Genomic DNA, 18,605 nt, shown 5'->3' on the forward strand with positions numbered 1-18,605 from the left:
CTCCATAAAGAATGGATGGAGATTCAGCTTCCACAGATGCACACTCATGTTTAGGGAGCCAAGGAGAGAGAGCTGGACACATTGCAAGTCCCAAGAAGAAGGCATATGCCTGGACCCTTGGAAGAGGGGAAGGGAAGCAGAACGCTGCCTTCATGCTCTCCAGTGATTCTGAAGGCTATCTTTCTGTCATCTCCATCTCTGTGCAAGGCCACCCTTTTCTGTATCCTCTGCCATCAGAGGGGAAAGATGAGGGAGCCAGCTCCATCCTCTTAGTTAGTTGTACTGATGCTTAGTCAAGATTTCCTTTCTACCATGACAATGTATATAGTGCTCATGTGACCAATTTGGAAACTGAGTCTTGGAGAGGCCAAGTAACATAAGTTACAGTAGCCACTCAAGTGGTAAATGGCAAAAGAGGGATTCCAGCCCGAGCTGACCCGGCTGTCTGACCTCAGGACTCCCATTCACTATCTCCAGAGCTGTTGCCTGCAAGCCTATTCATTCACGTATGCACTCACCCATTGGAAAAATATTTATTGTTTGGTACAACAGTGTCCCACATTCTCTTCCATACACAAGGAATGGAGAGGAGCCTGTGAGAGCCATGTTTCCAGAAATAACCCCTCTGAGTCAGTCTCTCTTGTGCTCCAGCCCCACTCAGAAGTCTGCAGAGTTTCCTATAGCGGCATCAAGTCCAGGCGTGGCCCGGTTTTTCAGGGCTGCCAAGCATCTCTTCCATGATTAGGGGAGGGAGTATCCATTTACCAAACAGTCCCAAGCACCGACTCTGTGCTGGCCCTGATGGGCATTCGGAGAGCTGCTGCGTACAGCTTACCAGGCTGCACACTGCTCAAGCATAGGGAACACCAGTCACATCATTGTCTTGTTCCTCCCAGAACAGCATACCAGGGCTTTCTGGCAGAGAAGATCCTCCCTTCTCTCTTGGGGAATGTACTCATCCTTGGCCAGCAGACAGCAGAGGCAGAGGTCGCAGCCTCCCCTGAGTCCTTCTGGGTTCAGCCTCCACAGATACCACCATTTTCCTCAGAAAAAGGGTTGAAAACTCATCAGCGACTCTAGAAGCCATGTGACTGGGCTAAAACCTGCAGGAAATTAGTCTTCCCATGCCACACTCTCCATCTGGCTAGTCCACCAGTCATCTAGGCCTTGGGTCTTGTGCTTTGGGCCTGGGTTGGTGGAGGCAGAGTGATGAAAGGGGGGACTCCAGGTGGAAGACATTCTGTGAGCAAGAGCTTGAAGGTTAGTGACCCCAGTGGGTTGTGGGGAAAGAGGGTTCATTCTGATTCATGGCCTCAGGTTCCACGGCTTCCTCTCCTGTCCCAGCCACACGCTGAAGGACACAGTTCTGGAGCACCGGATCCACCATCCAGGCTAGAGAGGCAACACAGTGGGAGTGGGGAGGGATGGCACATCTTGGTATTCAAGGCTCCAGAAACCGGTGCTGGTCACCGACTTTGTGCCGGGCATTGAGGGCCTAGGAATGACACATGTGCTGTCCCTGAACTCAAGGAGCTCTGTGCCTCATTCAAGAACATGTCAGAGATGCTGGCCTTGGACCACATGGCTGGGTGTGGACATGGGACTGAGAGCTAGGAAATGTGGATAGTTCCAAGCCAGATTGTTGAAAAGCCATCATTATGGGAGGAGGCCTTGGTCCTGGAGCTGAAGGTTTCAAGAAGGGATGGAGGGTTTGGGTTACACCTTGGGAAGTGGCAGAGCTGGGGATGGGAAGATAGTGGTGGCAACAGAAAGTGGTCAACTAGTGCTCATATACTGGGAAAAGCAAAGGCTATGACACCTCCTCTAACCTTTTTGGAGGGGGATGGGCTAAAAGGTGTCCACGTCAGCACCCATCATGTCATGCAATCCACTGCAGTAGCGTCAGTCCTACCTTGTAAATGAGGAAACTGGAACTCAGAAAAGTTTAGTAACTTGGCCACAGTCCCACAGCATCAGAACAGGGCCAAAGCCCAGGTCAGCCTTCCTGTTATAGCAGGCAGGCAGCTCAGCTGACCCACTATTCCTGCTTACTGAGCCAGATTCGCTGTGTGTGCCAGTGACAGGATCAGCGCCACAGGGAGAGCCTCCCAGGACCTCAGTGTCTGGAGGCTGAGGTTCAACAAGGCAGAGGTGCGGGAGCGATGCATTGAGTGAGGGCGGCATCCAGGGCTCCCAGCCTGGCTCTGCTGTTCAGTTAGCTGTGTGACTCTCCGCCTATCTCTGGACCTTTTGCTCTTCTTCCTTTATTCATAAAACTGGGATAACAACAGTCATCTCAAAGCATCTTGGAATTGATGAAAAACATCAATTACCTTAATAAAGGTAAGTAGCCCAGACAGTAAAGAATCTGCCTGCAAAGCAGGAGACCCAGATTCGATCCTTGGGTCAGGAAGATCTCCTGGAGAAGGGCATGGCAACCCACTCTAGTATTCTTGCCTGGAGAATTCCATGGACAGAGGAGCCTGGCAGGCTACAGTCCATGGGGTCTCAAAGAGTCAGACACGAGTTAAAGAGACTAACACTTTACTTTTCACTTCAACCTGGCCCCACACTGGGCTGTGTGTGCTTATTAGAAGCCCTTCTTGCTCCAGAAAGAACTGAAGGCAGCCTCTGTCTTGCCTTTACAGCTGCCCAACTTTATCAACACCACCCTCCCGCCGCACGAGCAGGTCACGGCCCAGGAGATTGACAGCTACTTCCGCCAGGAGCTCATCTACAAGAGGAATGAGCGCATGGGGAAGAGGGTCATGACGCTTCTGCAGGAGAACGAAGACAAGATCTGCTTCTTTGCCTTCGGAGCAGGTTTGGCCGGAGTGGGGAAGGGATTGTCTGCAGAATCCTTCAGGGCTGAGAAATTTGCTGGGCTCTCTACTTTATAAAGGGAAAAGTTGAGGCCCAGAAAGAGCAGGAAAAGCCACCTAGTGTTCCGCAGAGCTGGGAGCCAAAGCAAGTCCTCTACCTCTGGTCTAAGGTTCTGTTGTAACAGTCCTCATGGGCAAGGGCAGTGGCTGCTGCCAAGAGCAGGGTGACTTCTGTGGCCCCTTTACGCCCCTGGAGGCCATGTTGAGAGGCCAGAACTGATGCCAGTTCCCAGTGTCCAGCCCACTCTTGGGCCTACCCTGTGGAGCAAAGGCCAAGATGGTGAGGGCCACGTGGCCCAGTGGGGAGAGGGCAGCTCTGGCACCCCACAGCCTTGGCTTCAGATCCCAGCCCCCTCTGGGTGGCATGGCCTCAGCATGGACTAGGACTTCTCAGAGGCTCAAGTCTCTCCTCTATGAATGGGCATTGATGGCAATAATTATGTGATGAATTGAAAAGACCTCCCTTCCCAGATGACTCTAGTGGTAAAGAACCTGCCTGCCAATGCAGGAGACACAGGTTCAATCCCTGGGTCAGGAAGATCCCCTGGAGAAGGGAATGGCAACCCACTGCAGTATTCTTGCCTGGAAAATCCCATGGACAGGGGAGCCTAATGGGCTACAGTCCCTAGAATCACAGACTCAGACATGACTGAAGCAACTTAGCACCCACGCACACCTTGTAGAATAGTCATAAAGATCAGTACCATGGAGGAGTAACTCACAATGGCAGCCACAATTATCGGCATCGTTATGATGAGGACGATGAATACAAATTTTATCACCACCAGATTCTCAGGTGCGGGACCTGCTCAGCATCTCTCTCCCTGTTCCTCTCTTCTCCGTCTCCTCCTTCTTCTCTCTCACTGTTTCTTTCTTTCTTTTCCATGGCTATCTCTGCTGAGGACAGCGCTGTCCACGTTGGGACCAGGACACCGCATTTACCTCCTTGTCAGCTTTTGCTCCAGAGCTGCAACACAAACATTATTTCTTTTTATTCATGTTACTGGCAGTTTGGGCTGAATGAATTCCCCTCCCGTTTTGTGAGAATTAAACGAGGTGGTTGGCTGCCCTCTCTCTGCTCCCTGCCCTGGCTGAATACCCACACGCTGCCTGCCTACATCAGGCTGAGCTGGACCAAGCCAAGCAGTCTATCTAACACAGAAGGGCTTGTATGGCCATCCTGATTCATTACTGGAAGTCTTCCCCGTCCTCACTCATTCAACCCTGAATAGCTAAAGGGCAAGAGCCAGGGTTCGTGCATCTGCACCTGTCTTCCCTCCCTGCAGCCCCCAGCACAGGAGAGGCACACAGGAGGGCCTCAGAAACACAGGACTTCTGCGATGGCCTCTTTAGGGCCACATCTACAACTGGACAGAGACTTCTGGGCTCGCATTGAGGCTGTGCCATGGCCTGATGTGGCCTCTGCCCCCACTTAGGCAACCACAGTTGACTCATCTAAGTAGAGAGCCAGGACTCACTTGGGCCATCTGTGATTCTGAGGATCAGGAGGGATTCCTGTAGCAGTGGGAGGAGCTTCCTGAAGGAAGCAGGAGAAGCAGGACTTTGGCTGCAGGACACCTGCTGGGAACCTGGCCCAGCTTTGGAAGTGCTCCCCAGCACACCCCTCCCTCACTCACCATCCCAGCCCTCCCAACATGGGCATATACGCAGAGTCCCTGGGCAGAAAGGCCCACAGCTGACCATGAAAGAGGAGCCACTCGGAGCTCAGCTAGCCCCTAGGCTCAACCCCCTGGCCTAAGAGAAGCCCCTAGAGATCCCACTCATTGAGGGAGGCCAGTTAGGGACCAGCATTCTGCACGCTCCACCTGTCCCACCTTTCCCCCAGGCTCAGGATCAGGCACCCATGGGCTGGAGGTGGCTAACAGCAGCTCCTTTCTGTGAGCGTAGAAACAGGAGAGCCTAGAGCTGAAAACTCACAATGGCCTGGGCAGCCCCTGAACTGAAACCCCGAGTCCACAGGGCACAAGTGTCCATTCAGGCACAGGCCAGCATGCACGCCTCCGAAAGTTCTTCCCTGCCTCTGGAGTCTAGCTGATTCCTGGTCAGTTCTTTCGACAGACCACCCAAAAGACCTCACACCTGTCTACTCTGTCCATGCTCCCTGCCACTGTCCTGGCCCAGTCAGCTCCATCAGCTCCAGCCTCCCGGTCCTCTCCCTGCTTCCCGTCTGCCTCCCACAGTGGAATGGGTGAGCGGTGCCGGGTCTGTCTCCCACCCGTGCCCTGAACTCCGGGAGGGCAGACTCCACTTAATCATCCCTGTGTTTCAGTAGCACCTAACAGGTTTCAAGCTCGATGAATATATAGAGGAATGTATGAGTGAAGGGAGGAATAGATGGACGAATGTTGACCAGATCCTCCAGTCCTGGTCTCCTGGTCCTGGAGAGCCTGGGCCAGGCCAGCAGTAAAGCCAGGGCAATAGGAGCCCCACACTGGCTCTCAGAGACCCTCTGCCCTGTAGCAGCAGGCCCAGGTTGTGGGCCAATCTTGCCACTTCTGGTTCAGCCATACCTGGAGCAGAAGGCCTGTTCAGTGCTGCACATTTACCCTTATCCTAAGAATTTCAAAGCTGGACTCAGCCTCCAGCTCGAGCTTGCCCACCTCATCGCAGCCATGGGCTGGCTGAGTTCCACAGAGACCGGGACATGGGTGAAGCTCATGGCGAGTTGGGGGTAGAGCCAGGACGAGTGCCTCGTCCTGGAGCTGTGGTCAGGGGCTCTGCTCTCACAGGCAGGCAGGGAGCCAGCTGAGTGGACCTGAGACAGCCAGTGTGTCGGCATGGGACCCATCCTACACAACTCGTGGTGACAAAAATCCATGCCTGCCTCACTGTGTCCTTATGTCCATGTAGCTCCTGAGTCCCATGTCCTTTGGCAGGCTGAGGATGTACACGCAGGGACAGGCTAAGTGCTCTTGGATGGTCTGCAAATTCCAGGTTCCCCCGCTCTATGGCACCCTCTGGATGCCTGTTCCATTTTGGGCCTTCCCTGAACCCCAGGCCCTGGGGACCTGAGTCAGCCTGACTCGCAGCCCATGCCCTGTCCAGCCCTCAAAGGAGGTACAGGGCCCCTGAGGTTGTGGGAGGGAGAGTCTGTACCCCTGGAAATATGCTTCTCTATCCTCCAACAGGTGTCTGCTCATGCAAAGTTTTCTCAATCCAACTTCATGGATGTCCCTAGGAAATAGCTTAGGATACAGAAACAATTATAAGACTCCCAGTCATCCCCAGCCCAGCCTTGCTGGTTCTATCACTCTACAGCCTGAGGTTCTGCCATTCTACAGCAGACCAGCCTCAGCGGCCAGCCTTAGACTCGCTGGGTGAGAGAGAGAAAGTCTCCACCTGCCTGGTCCATCAGCACCTATCTTCTCCAGTCCAGCCCTGCTCTAGAACCCCTTCCTGGGAGTCTAGAAGCACAGATTGGGATTCCCAGTGCTGTAAGTCAACTGGTCTCTCCTCTGGTCTGCTCTCCAGGGGGGATTTGATGCAGAGGGGGAGAGCGTCGGAGTTAGTCTACCTGATAAAAAGCCAGGCTTCATCACTGTTAATTCAGAGAACCTGGAAAAGCCCTTTCACCTCCAAGACCTCAGTCTCTCATCTGTAAAACGGGGATAATACACCTGCCTCATTGGACCGTGCTAGATGTGCTTTAGAAAGCAACATTAAACTCTCTACTGCGGTGGAGGACCCTTATCCGAAAGACTCTACTGAGGGCCAGCCCCACCATTCCAGGCTCTTGGATTGCATCACCCCTGCTTTTTGCAATAATCCCAGGAGATGGGAGCTATTATACTCATTTTGCAGGTGGAAATAAGGCCCAGGGAGGATGAATGGCCTCCTCAAGGCCACAGGCAGGCAGATCTTCAACCTGAATCCTTGCCTCTTGGGTCTTTTTTCAGGCCATTCCCCGCCTGCCCCCCACCCCACCCCGCCACTGCCCAGACTTGGTGCCCTTGCTGTGTACTTCCAGAAAGGTTGACAATATTGTGGGCAAGTGTCTTTCTATCTGGCACATCCCATAGAAGAGTACCCTCCTTGGTGTCTATGATGTTTCTGTATCCAGGCGCTGTTTGACCTCTTCTGGAGGTTATTCAGCAGGTTCAGGGGCAGTAGGGTGTGCACATTTGTGACAACTCTAAACAGGCCCAGATGGAAGCCCCACCTCCCTGTAAGGTGGCTGTGGCCAGGGTGCAGCCCCAGATGTTCTGAAAGGATCCAGGCCCCTGCCTTGGAAGGGTGTATTGGCCTGGGGTTGGGGAAAGAAGGGCTGATTCCCAAATGCCAGGTCCATGCAGTTTGGCAAGGTAATCCTGAGGGTCCTCAAAAAGCCAAGTGTGTCCCTGGATTTCCTCTGGTCTCCACATAACTGAGAAAAATAAGTACAAGGTGGAGAATTTAATGAAAAATTCAGTTTATAAGCTTATCTTATATTCTGAAATCATCTTCTTTCTACTGTGTTTGAAGATAAACATCTTTTGCTTTAAAAAAAAAATGATGGTGATATGAGACAAATGGGGCTTTCAGAGGCCCTCCTCAGCAAAATGGAAAGTTGGTTACTGTATTATTTTTCCCCTCTCCCACCATTTCTTAAGATAGACTCTGGAACAGGGCGCATAATGTAGGAGCTGGCTGGCAGAGCTAGACTGGAGACATGAGCCAAACTCAAGGGTAGACCAGTTAACCTGCAGGGCCCGTTCATTGTGAATTCTGACAGCCAGTGGTTATCATATACCCTGTAACCCTAGCATGCAACAATTTGAATATAATTCTAACTTCTGACTTTCCAAATTCCTTGGACCCTAACAGCCTGTTGTTCTAAGATTATGTGGTTCTGATATCCCAGCCTTCCATCATCATAGCATTCTAACCCTCTCACAGAGTTTTCTCAATCACTCTTGAATTCTTTGGAAGGAGGATGGAGCTAAGAGCCCTCCAAGGCCTGGAAATCCCTCCACGTGGGCCTGTTGCCACCTGTCCCCTACCACAGGAAGCAGAAGTCCAAGCTTCTGCTTCTTCAAATCTGAAGCAGGATTTGAAGAGTCTAAAGCCAGGTTGTGGGAGCACCAGAGACAGAGGTGCTGTACCTGTTAACCCGAGCACCCACGCATCCAGCCTCCAGGCCAGGCCAGCCTCTCTCACACCCCAGCTGAAGCAGACCCATAACCAGAGACACACCGATGGGGCCGAGACACAGAAGTTGATTCATGATGAAGGCTTGGGCTTGAGGAAGGAAGAGACAGAAATCCAACACGCTGCACACCAGTAACATTTAAAATTAATAACAGCAGCTGTTGCTCCTTGGAGAGTGGGCGCCATCCTGCTTGAAGAACACCCATATCCATCAGGTCATGTGGCTCTCATGTCCTCAGTGCCTCTCGGAGGGAGACGAAATGATATTGATTATTCCCTTTGGTGGGTGGATAAATCGAGGTACAGATAAGTAGAGCAAGAATCTTAGAACTGAGGGAAACAGTGGTCAGCAATGACTAGGCCATGCTTCCTGACAGGCAGACTCCACCAAAATGTCATTTAGCTGCTACTCTGTTCACCTGAGAACGCCCTTCCCCTTGGGATTCCCCCAGTCCCACAGGATTTCCTAACACAACTCTGTTCATGCTGAGCACATTTGTCATCTACTCTTCTAGGAGGGAAGGTAAGTCAGAGAAGGCTTCCTGGAGGAGGTGAGAACTGGCTGGTTGAAATTTCCCTGACGCAGTTTCAGCTGCCTTCCAGTTCCTCTTCCAGTTCATCCCCACAGTCCTCAGGGCAAGGCCCATACCCACCTCCTTCCCCCACTGGTTGTCCACTTGGGTGCCTCAGGAACAAAAGCCCTCAGCGCTCATAGCCAAGCCCAGAAGAGCACACACAGCTCACGCAGGTCCCTGGGGACCTTGGAAACAAGGGGCCAAGCAAACAGCACACGCCCAGCCACTTTTCCCCTCTCCCGGGCAAACGCCGATCACCTGCCATACTCCACCTTGGAACGTGAGGCCACACAGCATCCAGAAGCGTTTCGGAATTTCCAACGGTGTTTCAAAGGGCCCTGCCGCCCCACCATATACACATCTGGCAGCTGGCATGCTTGCTCTAGCCTGCAGTCCTTGGCCAGAGTCACCCTTCCTGTTTCAGCCCAGAGCATCCAGCCAGTTCGAACATCCCATCTGCTAGCTCGTCCCTAACTGGAGCCAACCTAACTGCACTGTGGACTCGGCTGGAGCTCTGTCTGTGAGCCAGGGGGCCCAAATGTCAGCTTCGGACTCAGCACTCCTGCTAGACATGTGGGGAAGGCAGGGAGAGAAGAGAGTGTCTGGGCTTCAGACTCAGACTGCCTGCATGAGGAGCCCAATGCCTCTCCTCATAGGAAGGAGCCTGGATAGACCAGGTACTTGGCTTCTCTTGACCCTCAGAGTCCATCTAAGAGGAGCCTGGCATCACTGGGCAGCACATGTGGTCTCAAAACATGGTACAGTGCCATCACTCAGCACTCATGAGCTCTTGCCTCCTCAGTATTATTTCAAAGCCCAGAGGCCCCCGGGAACAGGACTCCCTCCACGGGAGAGCAGGGCTATCCAAGGGCAGAAGTGCTCGGTGGCCCCTGAGGACCCAGCTGGGACCCTGGAGAGAGACCCCCATGGCCAGTCTCAGCTCCGAGGGACAGTGAAGCTCGGGAAGTGTCCCTGCCCACGTATTGGCCAACAGGGTGCTCTCCTGGAGTGCTGGGTGCTCCCATTCTAGGAAAGGAGCCTCTGGATGTTGAAAAGAGCAGTAACCATGACACAGGGCACCCCGAGCTGGGCACTGCCCCCTGCAGTTCACAGAGCCCATCACAGCGTCCGTCTCCGCAGCTCTCTCCACAGCGCCTCCTGCTGATTTCCAGTCGCTCTGCACAGTCTGCCTGGACCTGGAGCGGTGTCAGACCCCAGGAGGGGAAGGCAAGAACATCTGACCTATCTCAGGGTCCCCCAGTCCAGCACGTGCCTGACCTGTAGGAAGACCCAGTGAAGGCTGGCGGAGGAAACCCTGAGGCTTCAGGTCCCTAGGGTGCAGGTTCATCAGAAAACCCCGGGCTTGCATCCTCACCATGGGACGAGAGTGGGGCCCAAGCAGGAGGCCGGCCCCTCCCCTAGGCTGCATCCTGTCCCTTCCTCTTCGGCCCCGCACCCCTCCGCCGCCGCCTGGCTCACTCTGTCCTGTGATTGTTTGTGCGCCCGTCTCCCCTCTGCGCCGTGATGCCCTCCAGGGTGGGGACTGTGTGCCTCAGCTCCTGGCACAAAACTGGGTACAGGGAGACATCGTCTCCGTCCTCACGGGACTGACAAGGCCCCAGTCCAGCCCTGCCTGGCCAGCAGAGCTGGAGAGAGAAAGCTCAGCGCTGCCAGTTTCCCAGGTGGACCCTCCTTGGGAGATTCGAAGCCCCAGGGTATCCCTCACCGTCCGTCCACCCCCAGGTTCATCCGTCTAGCCCTCCTGCCACACTTCCTCAGGAAAACAAACACTGCCATTGCTTGATACCCAGCAACTGATCCTGGCAGCGAGATTAGCACTTAAAAGTTCCCCTTGCATTAATTTCAGACAGAACATAAATATGGGCTTGGACTCCCTCTTCTAGGAAGAGAAAACTGGAAACCCGTTGGACTCGCTGGAGAGAAAACATGTGTGCTGGCCGAGGGGAGCCCGTGTTACTCTGGAGCCTTTGTGGGAACATCTGGTTCCCCCCTCCTCCCCTCCGCCGGGCTCCCCAACACTGTCTTAAAATTACCCTGTTAATTGGAGCATTCTTTGCACTGAACACTCACACGCTTTCCTCTCTGATCTGCTGATCCCAGCAAGGGACACGTGTTTCTGACGATACCCTGACCCCAAAACATGAGCTCAGGATCCCTCATAGCCACTGGCACTTCAGAGTGGGTGTACTGCCCATGCAGTGAGCTAGGACATCTCTGGATGGAGGTCCAAGCTTTGCCTTTGCTGGCTGTGTGACCTTGAGCAGGCCTCGTCCCCTTGCTGAGGTCCATTTCCCTCATCTGTAAATTAGGAGTACCTGGAAAGGCTGCTGCAAAGATGAAATGAATTAATGTTTGAAAATGATTGTGGCCCAGGAGACTCCCTGAGGAGGAGGTTATGTTCAAGTAATCACAGGATAGAATCATGAAGGTGGGAGATTCCTTTGCAGGAAAACTGAGACTTAGAGAAGGGAAGGCAACTGTTTGAGATCACATAGCTGGTTGACTGTTGAGACAGGTGGTCTGTCCTAACCTCAGGACAGGATTATTAGCTCTGTCCTACCCTGTCTTTCATCTCAGAGGATTAATGGGAGCTGTCAGACTGTGCCCAGCTGATGGGTAGGTACCTGTTGTTTACTCACTAAGTCTTCTCCCACTCTTTGCAACCCCATGGACTGTAGCCTACCAGGCTCCTCTGTCCCTGGGACTTTTTCAGGCAAGAATGCTGGAGTGAGTTGCCAGATCCTTCTCCAGGGGATCTTCCTGACCCAGGGATCAAACCCGAGTCTCCCCTTCATTGGCAGGAGGGTTCTTTGCCACTGAGCCACCAGGGAAGCCTGGGATAGGGACTAGACGCAGCCTATGCTCTGCTCACTGAGCTTTGTGCCCTGGCATAGGCCTGCTTAAAGAAGGGGAAACTTTGTATCTGCACTAAAACATTGTGGGGCTCTGCCTACTCAGAGCCAGACCCCTTCCCTGACTGTATATGATGTCTTTTAAGTGATGCTCTGGCTCGTGGGGTCAGGGGACATAAGCACCAAACCAGCCCACCATTTGTCAAACCTATAATCCTCCTCCAGGCCCTTGTTCCTTCTCTTGCTTGTCCCTCCTGCCCAAGCCCATATATCTGTTTGAATCCTCCCCTTCCAGGGCTCTTCCTCCAGGAAGCCTTCCCTGATGCTCTCAGTGTGTCAGTCTCTCCTTCATGCCCTTTGTTTTTATTGCTGGATTCTCCTTTTCTTCTCATCTCTCTCTCCCTTCTCTCCTTCTGTCTCTCTTTGTATCTCTTTCTTGCTGTCACAGCATCTCTGCTTTTCCTTCTCTCGCTGCTGTTGTCTCTGAGTCTCAGCTGTAGCCTGCATCCCAGCCCCTGTCACTTCATCTCTTCTCCTCTCAGTCTCCTTGTGTTCTGGAGCTCTCCCCTTCCCCTGTCTGTCTCGACTGTTTCTCCTCTCTCTGCCTCTCTCTGTGTGTCCCTCTCCCTCACTCTGTCTCAGTGGCTCTGTGTGCCCCACCCCCTCGCCACCCTCCTCTCCTGGTTCACGCAGCCTCAGTAAATGAAATGGATGTGCCTTCCTGCAGAGAGCTGGCCAGAGAGCAGCCGTCAGCTGCTGAGCGGTGGCCAGGAGACCCCGGGAGCCTGGGCAAGCCGAGCAGGCTAAGTTCCGACACCGAGGGGCCCCTTTGGAAACTTTCCACACCTTCCCTGCAGGTTCCAGGATGGGTGTGGTACCTTTTTCAGGATTTGTGACCTTGGAGGCAAGCCCAAACCCTGTCTGCCAACCCCTGGGACAGCGTGCCCCAGGCCCTGACTGGGGCTGTTCTGAGGGCCAAGCTCCCAGGATCGATGGAATCTGTGGGGAGCCTCACCAAGGGGTCGGGCCAGGGCTACAAGGTGAGGGGATGCTCGAGCACAGGTCTCCTGGAGGTGAGATGAGATCATGGAAAAGACATGGACTAATAGATCCTGTTAATCATTCATTCAGCAAACATTCACGAAGCCACCACCACGTGCCAGATTTGATCTTAGCCTTGGGGACAAAGATCGGGCATGCTCCCTTGCCTTCTCAGAGCTCTTGGCCTCCACTCCAGTGGCATGTTGGGAACTCGTTCTGACAGAGGCAGCTCTGAGGTGTGAGGAGCTCATTCCAGCCATGGTGAAGAGAGTGAACTGGAGAGAGTGGGGAGGATGCTACACGCAGTGATTCTGGCAGAAGTTGGTGGTGACCTGGGCCAGGGCCGAGCACGGTTCAGAGGGATTTGGGGAATTCTGGTGACTGATGGGACGAGGATGAGGAGAGGGAAGGAAGAGCAAAGATGGGTCCATCTGACAAGGGTAGCAGAGCTCAGCTGAGACACACCCAGGAGGGGAGGGTGAGGCTCTGGGGATGTTGGGTGGGGGATGCTCAGGAGGCCACTGGACAAATGGGTCCGGGCTAGGACAGCGGGTCCTGAATAGCGGCTGTGGTCAGTGACAGTTCAGTGACGGCACTGTGGTCACTGAAACCATATGAATGGATGGATTCACATTCCCTGGATTGTGAATAGAGAAGAAAAGAAGGCCGTAGACGGCATTCACAGGGGCACCCACATTTATCAGGCAAGGGAAAGAGGAACCCACTGAGGGGACAGAGAGGGAGCAGTGAGAGGCATGAAGAAAACAGGACAGAACAGTGCTGTGGTGTCCTGTGACCCCAAGCCTCAAAGAGGGCGAGGAAGCGAGTGGCGATGGGAGCTCGCAGTCAGGAGCCAGGGCTTCTGCCAGACAGTCCTGGGGCAGGAACGCCATAGGAAGGGGGCCTCCTGAAGGAGCTGCCCCTTGCAGGGGGCAGACCTCCCCCGGCCCCCCCGCCGCCCTGGAAGGAAGGAGGTGAAGGCCCGTAAGGCTTATAGGAATTTGAAAAAAAAAAAAAAAATCGTTGCTGATTGCTTCCTGCTTCTTGAAGTATCTGAAGTCTTCTGTTGGGGTCTTACCATGCACAGTAAGGGTCTGGAACTACTGAGGTTGAGGGAGCAGACAGGATGCAGACCAGACACTGAAATGTTGCCAGGCAGTGCTCAGGACCCAGCCAGTGTCCCGTAAGGCTTGGGCCCCTCTGAATGCCCCCTCTTCCAGCTCCAGGAATGCTCCTTTCAGAGCGGCCACACTGCCATCTGCTCCGATGCAGCCTGGGGTGCCCTGTTTTCCCTGTGGCTCTTGATGTCTTCTGTGTGGACCACTGATGGGCCCAGAGGCCCCTGGCTTTAAATGGGTCTCCATGGATGCAGGGAAGGAATGGCCTTTGCTGCCAGGAGTACATTCCAAGAGCTGCAGGTAGGAAGTTCCTGCAGCCTATGTGCTGGAGGTTGCCACACCCGGTGCCCCTCCAGCCCAATCACACTTGGGGGCAGGCAAGGGTGGGGTCAACTCGGTGGTCCCAGCCCAGGACTGGCTCAGTCCCTTGCTCTAAGGTGCATGCTGGACTTTTCCAAAGGATGTTCACTCCTCCTGCCTCTTAGGGCTTTATTATAGCCTCCGTGAGAAGGGATCCAGGCCCATCTGACATACAGGGAAACTGAGGCAGGTGGCAGCCAATTGCCTGGGATCACATAGGGGAGACTCATAGAGGAGCCGTGGCAGAATCTTCTGTGTTCCGCCCTCTAACACTGGGTCAGGGCTTACTGGGTCAGATGTGCCTCACTGACCTCCTAGCCTTTGCACACGCCCTTACCCCTGCCTGGAACATCCTGCCGCTGCCCCACTCTCATCCTCACCTAGCTGACTCTGATACCATCCCTCAGCTAGCGATGCCTCCTCCAGGAAGTCTGCCTGCCCCCAGGTTGAATTAGAGCCCTCCTGTGTGCCCGCACCACCTCCTGTGCTTCCCTTCAGTTCAGTTCAGTCACTCAGTCGTGTGCGACTCTTTGCGACCCCATGAATTGCAGCACGCCAGGCCTCCCTGTCCATCACCAACTCCCAGAGTTCACTCAGACTCACGTCCATCGAGTCGGTGATGCCATCCAGCCATCTCATTCTCAGTCGTCCCCTTCTCCTCCTGCCCCCAATCCCTCCCAGCATCAGAGTCTTTTCCAATGAGTCAACTCTTCGCATGAGGTGGCCAAAGTACTGGAGTTTCAGCTTTAGCATCATTCCTTCCAAAGAAATCCCAGGGCTGATCTCCTTGGCATACCCCGGATCAAAGGACCTCCATTCTCAAGACCATGAGTGCCTTGAACAGGTCCCTCCCTGTTCACCACCATCCAGCTCTGGATATACACTCACTCGGTGTTTGTCAGATAAATGCAATGAATAAGTAGAGAAGAGGAGGGAGGGGAGAGCACAGTTTCATAGGGGTCTCTGGAGCCCCCGTGAGCATGGCAGCCAGGGGAGCCTGTGGTGCAGCCCATTCCCTCCCTGTCCACAGAGAGCCCGAGAGTGTCCAGGTGTAAGGGGCTTGCCCAGGGCCGCAGAGTGAGTGTGGGGGCTTCCGTCAAAGACTGTCGTTCCCAGACCTTGGTTCACAGTGACCCAGAGGTGGGATGTCAGGGACTGTGGCAGGTCACCGAGAGGGAGACTGTCAGGTGGGGTACTCGCTGGGGCATCTTGAAGCTAGCCCAAAGGTGTATAGTCCTGGCTGGTGGGGGGTGCTTCTGGGTTCACTGCCCCACTTCCCCATCCAGCTACTGTGCAATCCCAACCTCCCTCCCTCCGTTCCCCAACAGCCTGTCTACCTCCTGTGCTTGCTCCTAGAGCTCCCTGGGGCTGTCAACATGCTGACCTCCCAGCTTCCCACCTGTCACCATCCATTGCAGGCAATTAGAGTGATAGTGCAAGAATTTCCCCTCAGGTTCTGGGGTGAATGGTGAGCAGGAGAGGAGCGAAGTGCCCACGGGTGTGGGGCTGCAGGCAGGACTCGGGCTGGGAGGGTACAGGGCCACCACCTCTCTGCCTACATTGAACAGTGGGGAGACTGAGGTCCAGCTCGGAGGAGGGGCCAACTCCCAGCAGGGACTGGCCTCTCGAGGAGCCTCCCTAACTGGAACCTGGGAGAGCCTCCACCGTATTCCCAGATTTCAAACCTGCATCCCGCCCGAGGGCCAAACCTGGTCTCATCTGGGGCAGTGGGTCAAAGGATTCACTTCTGTGCTCTCAGGGTCTCCTCCGGGGCTGGTCACAGCAAGTGTGTCATAAAAGTCTGTTGGATGAATGGTTAGCGGGTGGAGGGTGAGATGGAGACCAGCCCCCTCCCCTTCCAACACACATGAGTGAGTGCTAAGTCGCCTCAGTCATGTCCAACTCTTTGAGACCTTATGGACCGTAGCCCACCAGGCTCCTCTGTCCATGGCATTCTCTAGGCAAGAATACTGGAGTGGGTTGCCATGCCCTCCTTAAGGGAATCTTCCTGACCCAGGGATTGAACCCGTCTCTCTCCTGTCTCCTGCACTGGGAAGTGGGTTCCTTACCACCGTTGCCACCTGGGAAGCCTGTCTCCCAACACACAGAATCCTACTACTTTCTCCTTCCCAAGAATCTTACACCTCAGTGAGTCTTCAGGGACCACCCCAGGGCCTGGGTCGCAGTATGTGGGTAGATGGTGAACAAATGAATCTTCAAAGTCTTAGGTCCAGACAACGCGTACTGAGCATGTGGGGGGCAGTGGCCATGTGGTCCCTGCCTCTTGGAGCCTAGTGAGGAGACAGACATGCACACACAGAACCCCGCCTCCATTTCCCTGGGAGGGAGGGAGACTTGAGTTGCTGGTGGAACTGACAAAGCTGAGCCTTAAACCTGTTGGACCTTGAGGCCTGTTGGAGGAGGTTTTCTCAGAGCTGGTCTCTGTGTGACTCCTGCAAACTGTCCTTGCTGGGACAGTCCACAGCTGGGGTCAGCTCGATGGTGCGGGGGACAGTGATGCAACAGGAAACTCGGTGAGCCTTTACTGCATGCCAGCCAGTGTTCCTGGAGTCCTTACACCAACCCTCGAGGCTACTAGTACAGTCGTTACCACTTTACAGATGGGAAAACTGAGGCACAGGGCGGTACAACGGATGAGCAACAGAGCCAAGGTTTGGATCCAGGCAGGGTGGCACTGGCCCATCTTCCAGCTACACTGCACTGCTTTTCGGGGAGTCTAGCCCGACTTTGGCCTAGGCCATCCGCCTGGGGCTCTCTCCAGTCACCGGTGACCTGGTATGTGGCTGAGCCCACTTCGTCTCTTATGTTCCAGGTCACTTTCTGGGGAACAACACAGTCATCGATGTCCTTCGGCAGGCAGGGCTGGAGGTGGAGCACACGCCCGCAGGGCAGACCATCCATAGGTAAGCAGCCAGGACCTCTGGGGGCGGGGGACTGGCTGGCCCACTGCTGCTGGTCCACAGGCCATGCCTGACTACTGCTGCACGGAGGGCCATACCCTGCGTTCCTGCTCAGGCCTGGAGGGTAGTCTCTCCCTCTGGGGCCTCCTAGGGACCGGCCTTCAGCAGGCACTCAAGAGTGGGGGCTAGGCTGGAGGTGGGGAGACCGGGAGGAGGCTGGTGTATAATCCTGGCAGGAGGTCAGGACGGTGGGGAAGAGTGGAGGTGGGAATGGGCGGAGCACTGTCTTGAGAGATGTTCAAGATTTAGAGACTGGTGATCAGTGGGGTGCAGGGACTCTGTAGGACTTCTGGGTTGCTGCCTAGAAGACCTGGTGGATGCCCAGGCCTTGAATCAAGATGGGGCCATAGTGACAACAGGCAGTGGCCAGGCCTCTGCCCCGAGTCTCAGCCCCACCCAAACCTTGTCTTCATCACCTCCTCTGACTATACCTGCTTGTTGCTGTCTCTTGGCTGGGTCTCTCACCCCTGACTTTCCTGCCAGGGCACACTCAGTCAGCCCAAAGAGCCAGATAGAGGCCATCCTCTCTTCCTGTGGGGTTTCCTGTCTCCCTCTAAGCTGGAAGCAGATGAAGGGAAGAGGCCAGCTGGGTTCACCTGTGGTCCACAGTGCCAGCAACAGGCTGGGTATGGAGGCATCAGGGCATGCTGGGCGGCCCTGGAAGACAATGACAGAATCCCAAACCAGGCCAATCTGAGCAGGAGCCTTCCTCACAGTGATGGCCAGAGCGATTTAGGCCCTTGTCTCTGATGAACCCAGAGTCCAAAAGAAGCTTGAGTAATCATGTGTGCATGTGTGCTAAGCTGCTTCACCTGTGTCTGATTCTCTGAGACCCAGTGGACTGTAATCAGGCTCCTCTGTCCATGGGATTCTCCAGGCAAGAATACTGGAGTGGGTTGCCATGCCCTCCTCCAGGGATCTTCCCGACCTAGGGATCGAACCCGCATCTCTTATGTCTCCTGCATTGGCAGGTCAGTTCTTTACCACTAGTGCCACCTGGGAAGCCTGAATAATCATTGCTAATGTTTATTGACTACTCACTGTGTACTGGGTTCTAAGTGCTTTTAGCTTATCAAATCCTAACAACCCCATGAGTGTTATGCCCAGAGTCTGAGTCCCCAAAACTGAGAGAATAAGATGTCCACAGCAATGCAAAAGCATGAAGGGGTTTTATTTCTAGCTTGAGCTAGGGCTCCTACCACATCCAACACAGTGGAGTGGAGCAAGGAGCCCCGAGCCCAGATTTACAGCAGTATTTATAGGTTTTAGTACAGAGAGTTGGCAAGGGCTGATTGGCTGCAGGAGTTTCCTAGTATTTACTAATTGGCTAATCTTTATTGGCTGCAGGGATTTCCTGGTATTTACTAACTGGCTATTGGCTGCAGGGGGATGTCTTTTACGTCCTGATAAACTCAAACCAGGTTACGCGGAGTATGCTGATTAGACAAGTCCTGGCATCTGCGGGGATGACCTCACTAGGCAATGACTCAGCTTTTCCCGTGAGTCCTACCTTAGTCTCTGAAGCCTATCATTGCGTTTGTTAGGTCCCAGCAACGAGGCAGGAACAATGAGTATCCCCACCTTAAAACTGAGGCACCTGAGGCCCGGAGAGGTGAAGCCGCTTGCA

General features: G+C 54.3%; 1 protein-coding gene across 1 annotated transcript in view; it reads left to right on the top strand.

Annotated features, from left to right (window-relative positions):
- The window catches only part of TRABD2B (TraB domain containing 2B), a 227,319-nt gene that overhangs the window by 191,673 nt on the left and 17,041 nt on the right, over window positions 1–18,605 (top strand). Inside the window, exons 4-5 of the mRNA XM_040231224.1 lie at window positions 2,649–2,823; window positions 16,831–16,921. Coding sequence (XP_040087158.1) covers window positions 2,649–2,823; window positions 16,831–16,921 — 266 coding nt within the window. The remainder of the gene's footprint in view (window positions 1–2,648; window positions 2,824–16,830; window positions 16,922–18,605) is intronic.

Source organism: Oryx dammah, unplaced genomic scaffold, assembly GCF_014754425.2.
Source record: "Oryx dammah isolate SB20612 unplaced genomic scaffold, SCBI_Odam_1.1 HiC_scaffold_28, whole genome shotgun sequence".
Classification (NCBI taxonomy): domain Eukaryota; kingdom Metazoa; phylum Chordata; class Mammalia; order Artiodactyla; family Bovidae; genus Oryx; species Oryx dammah.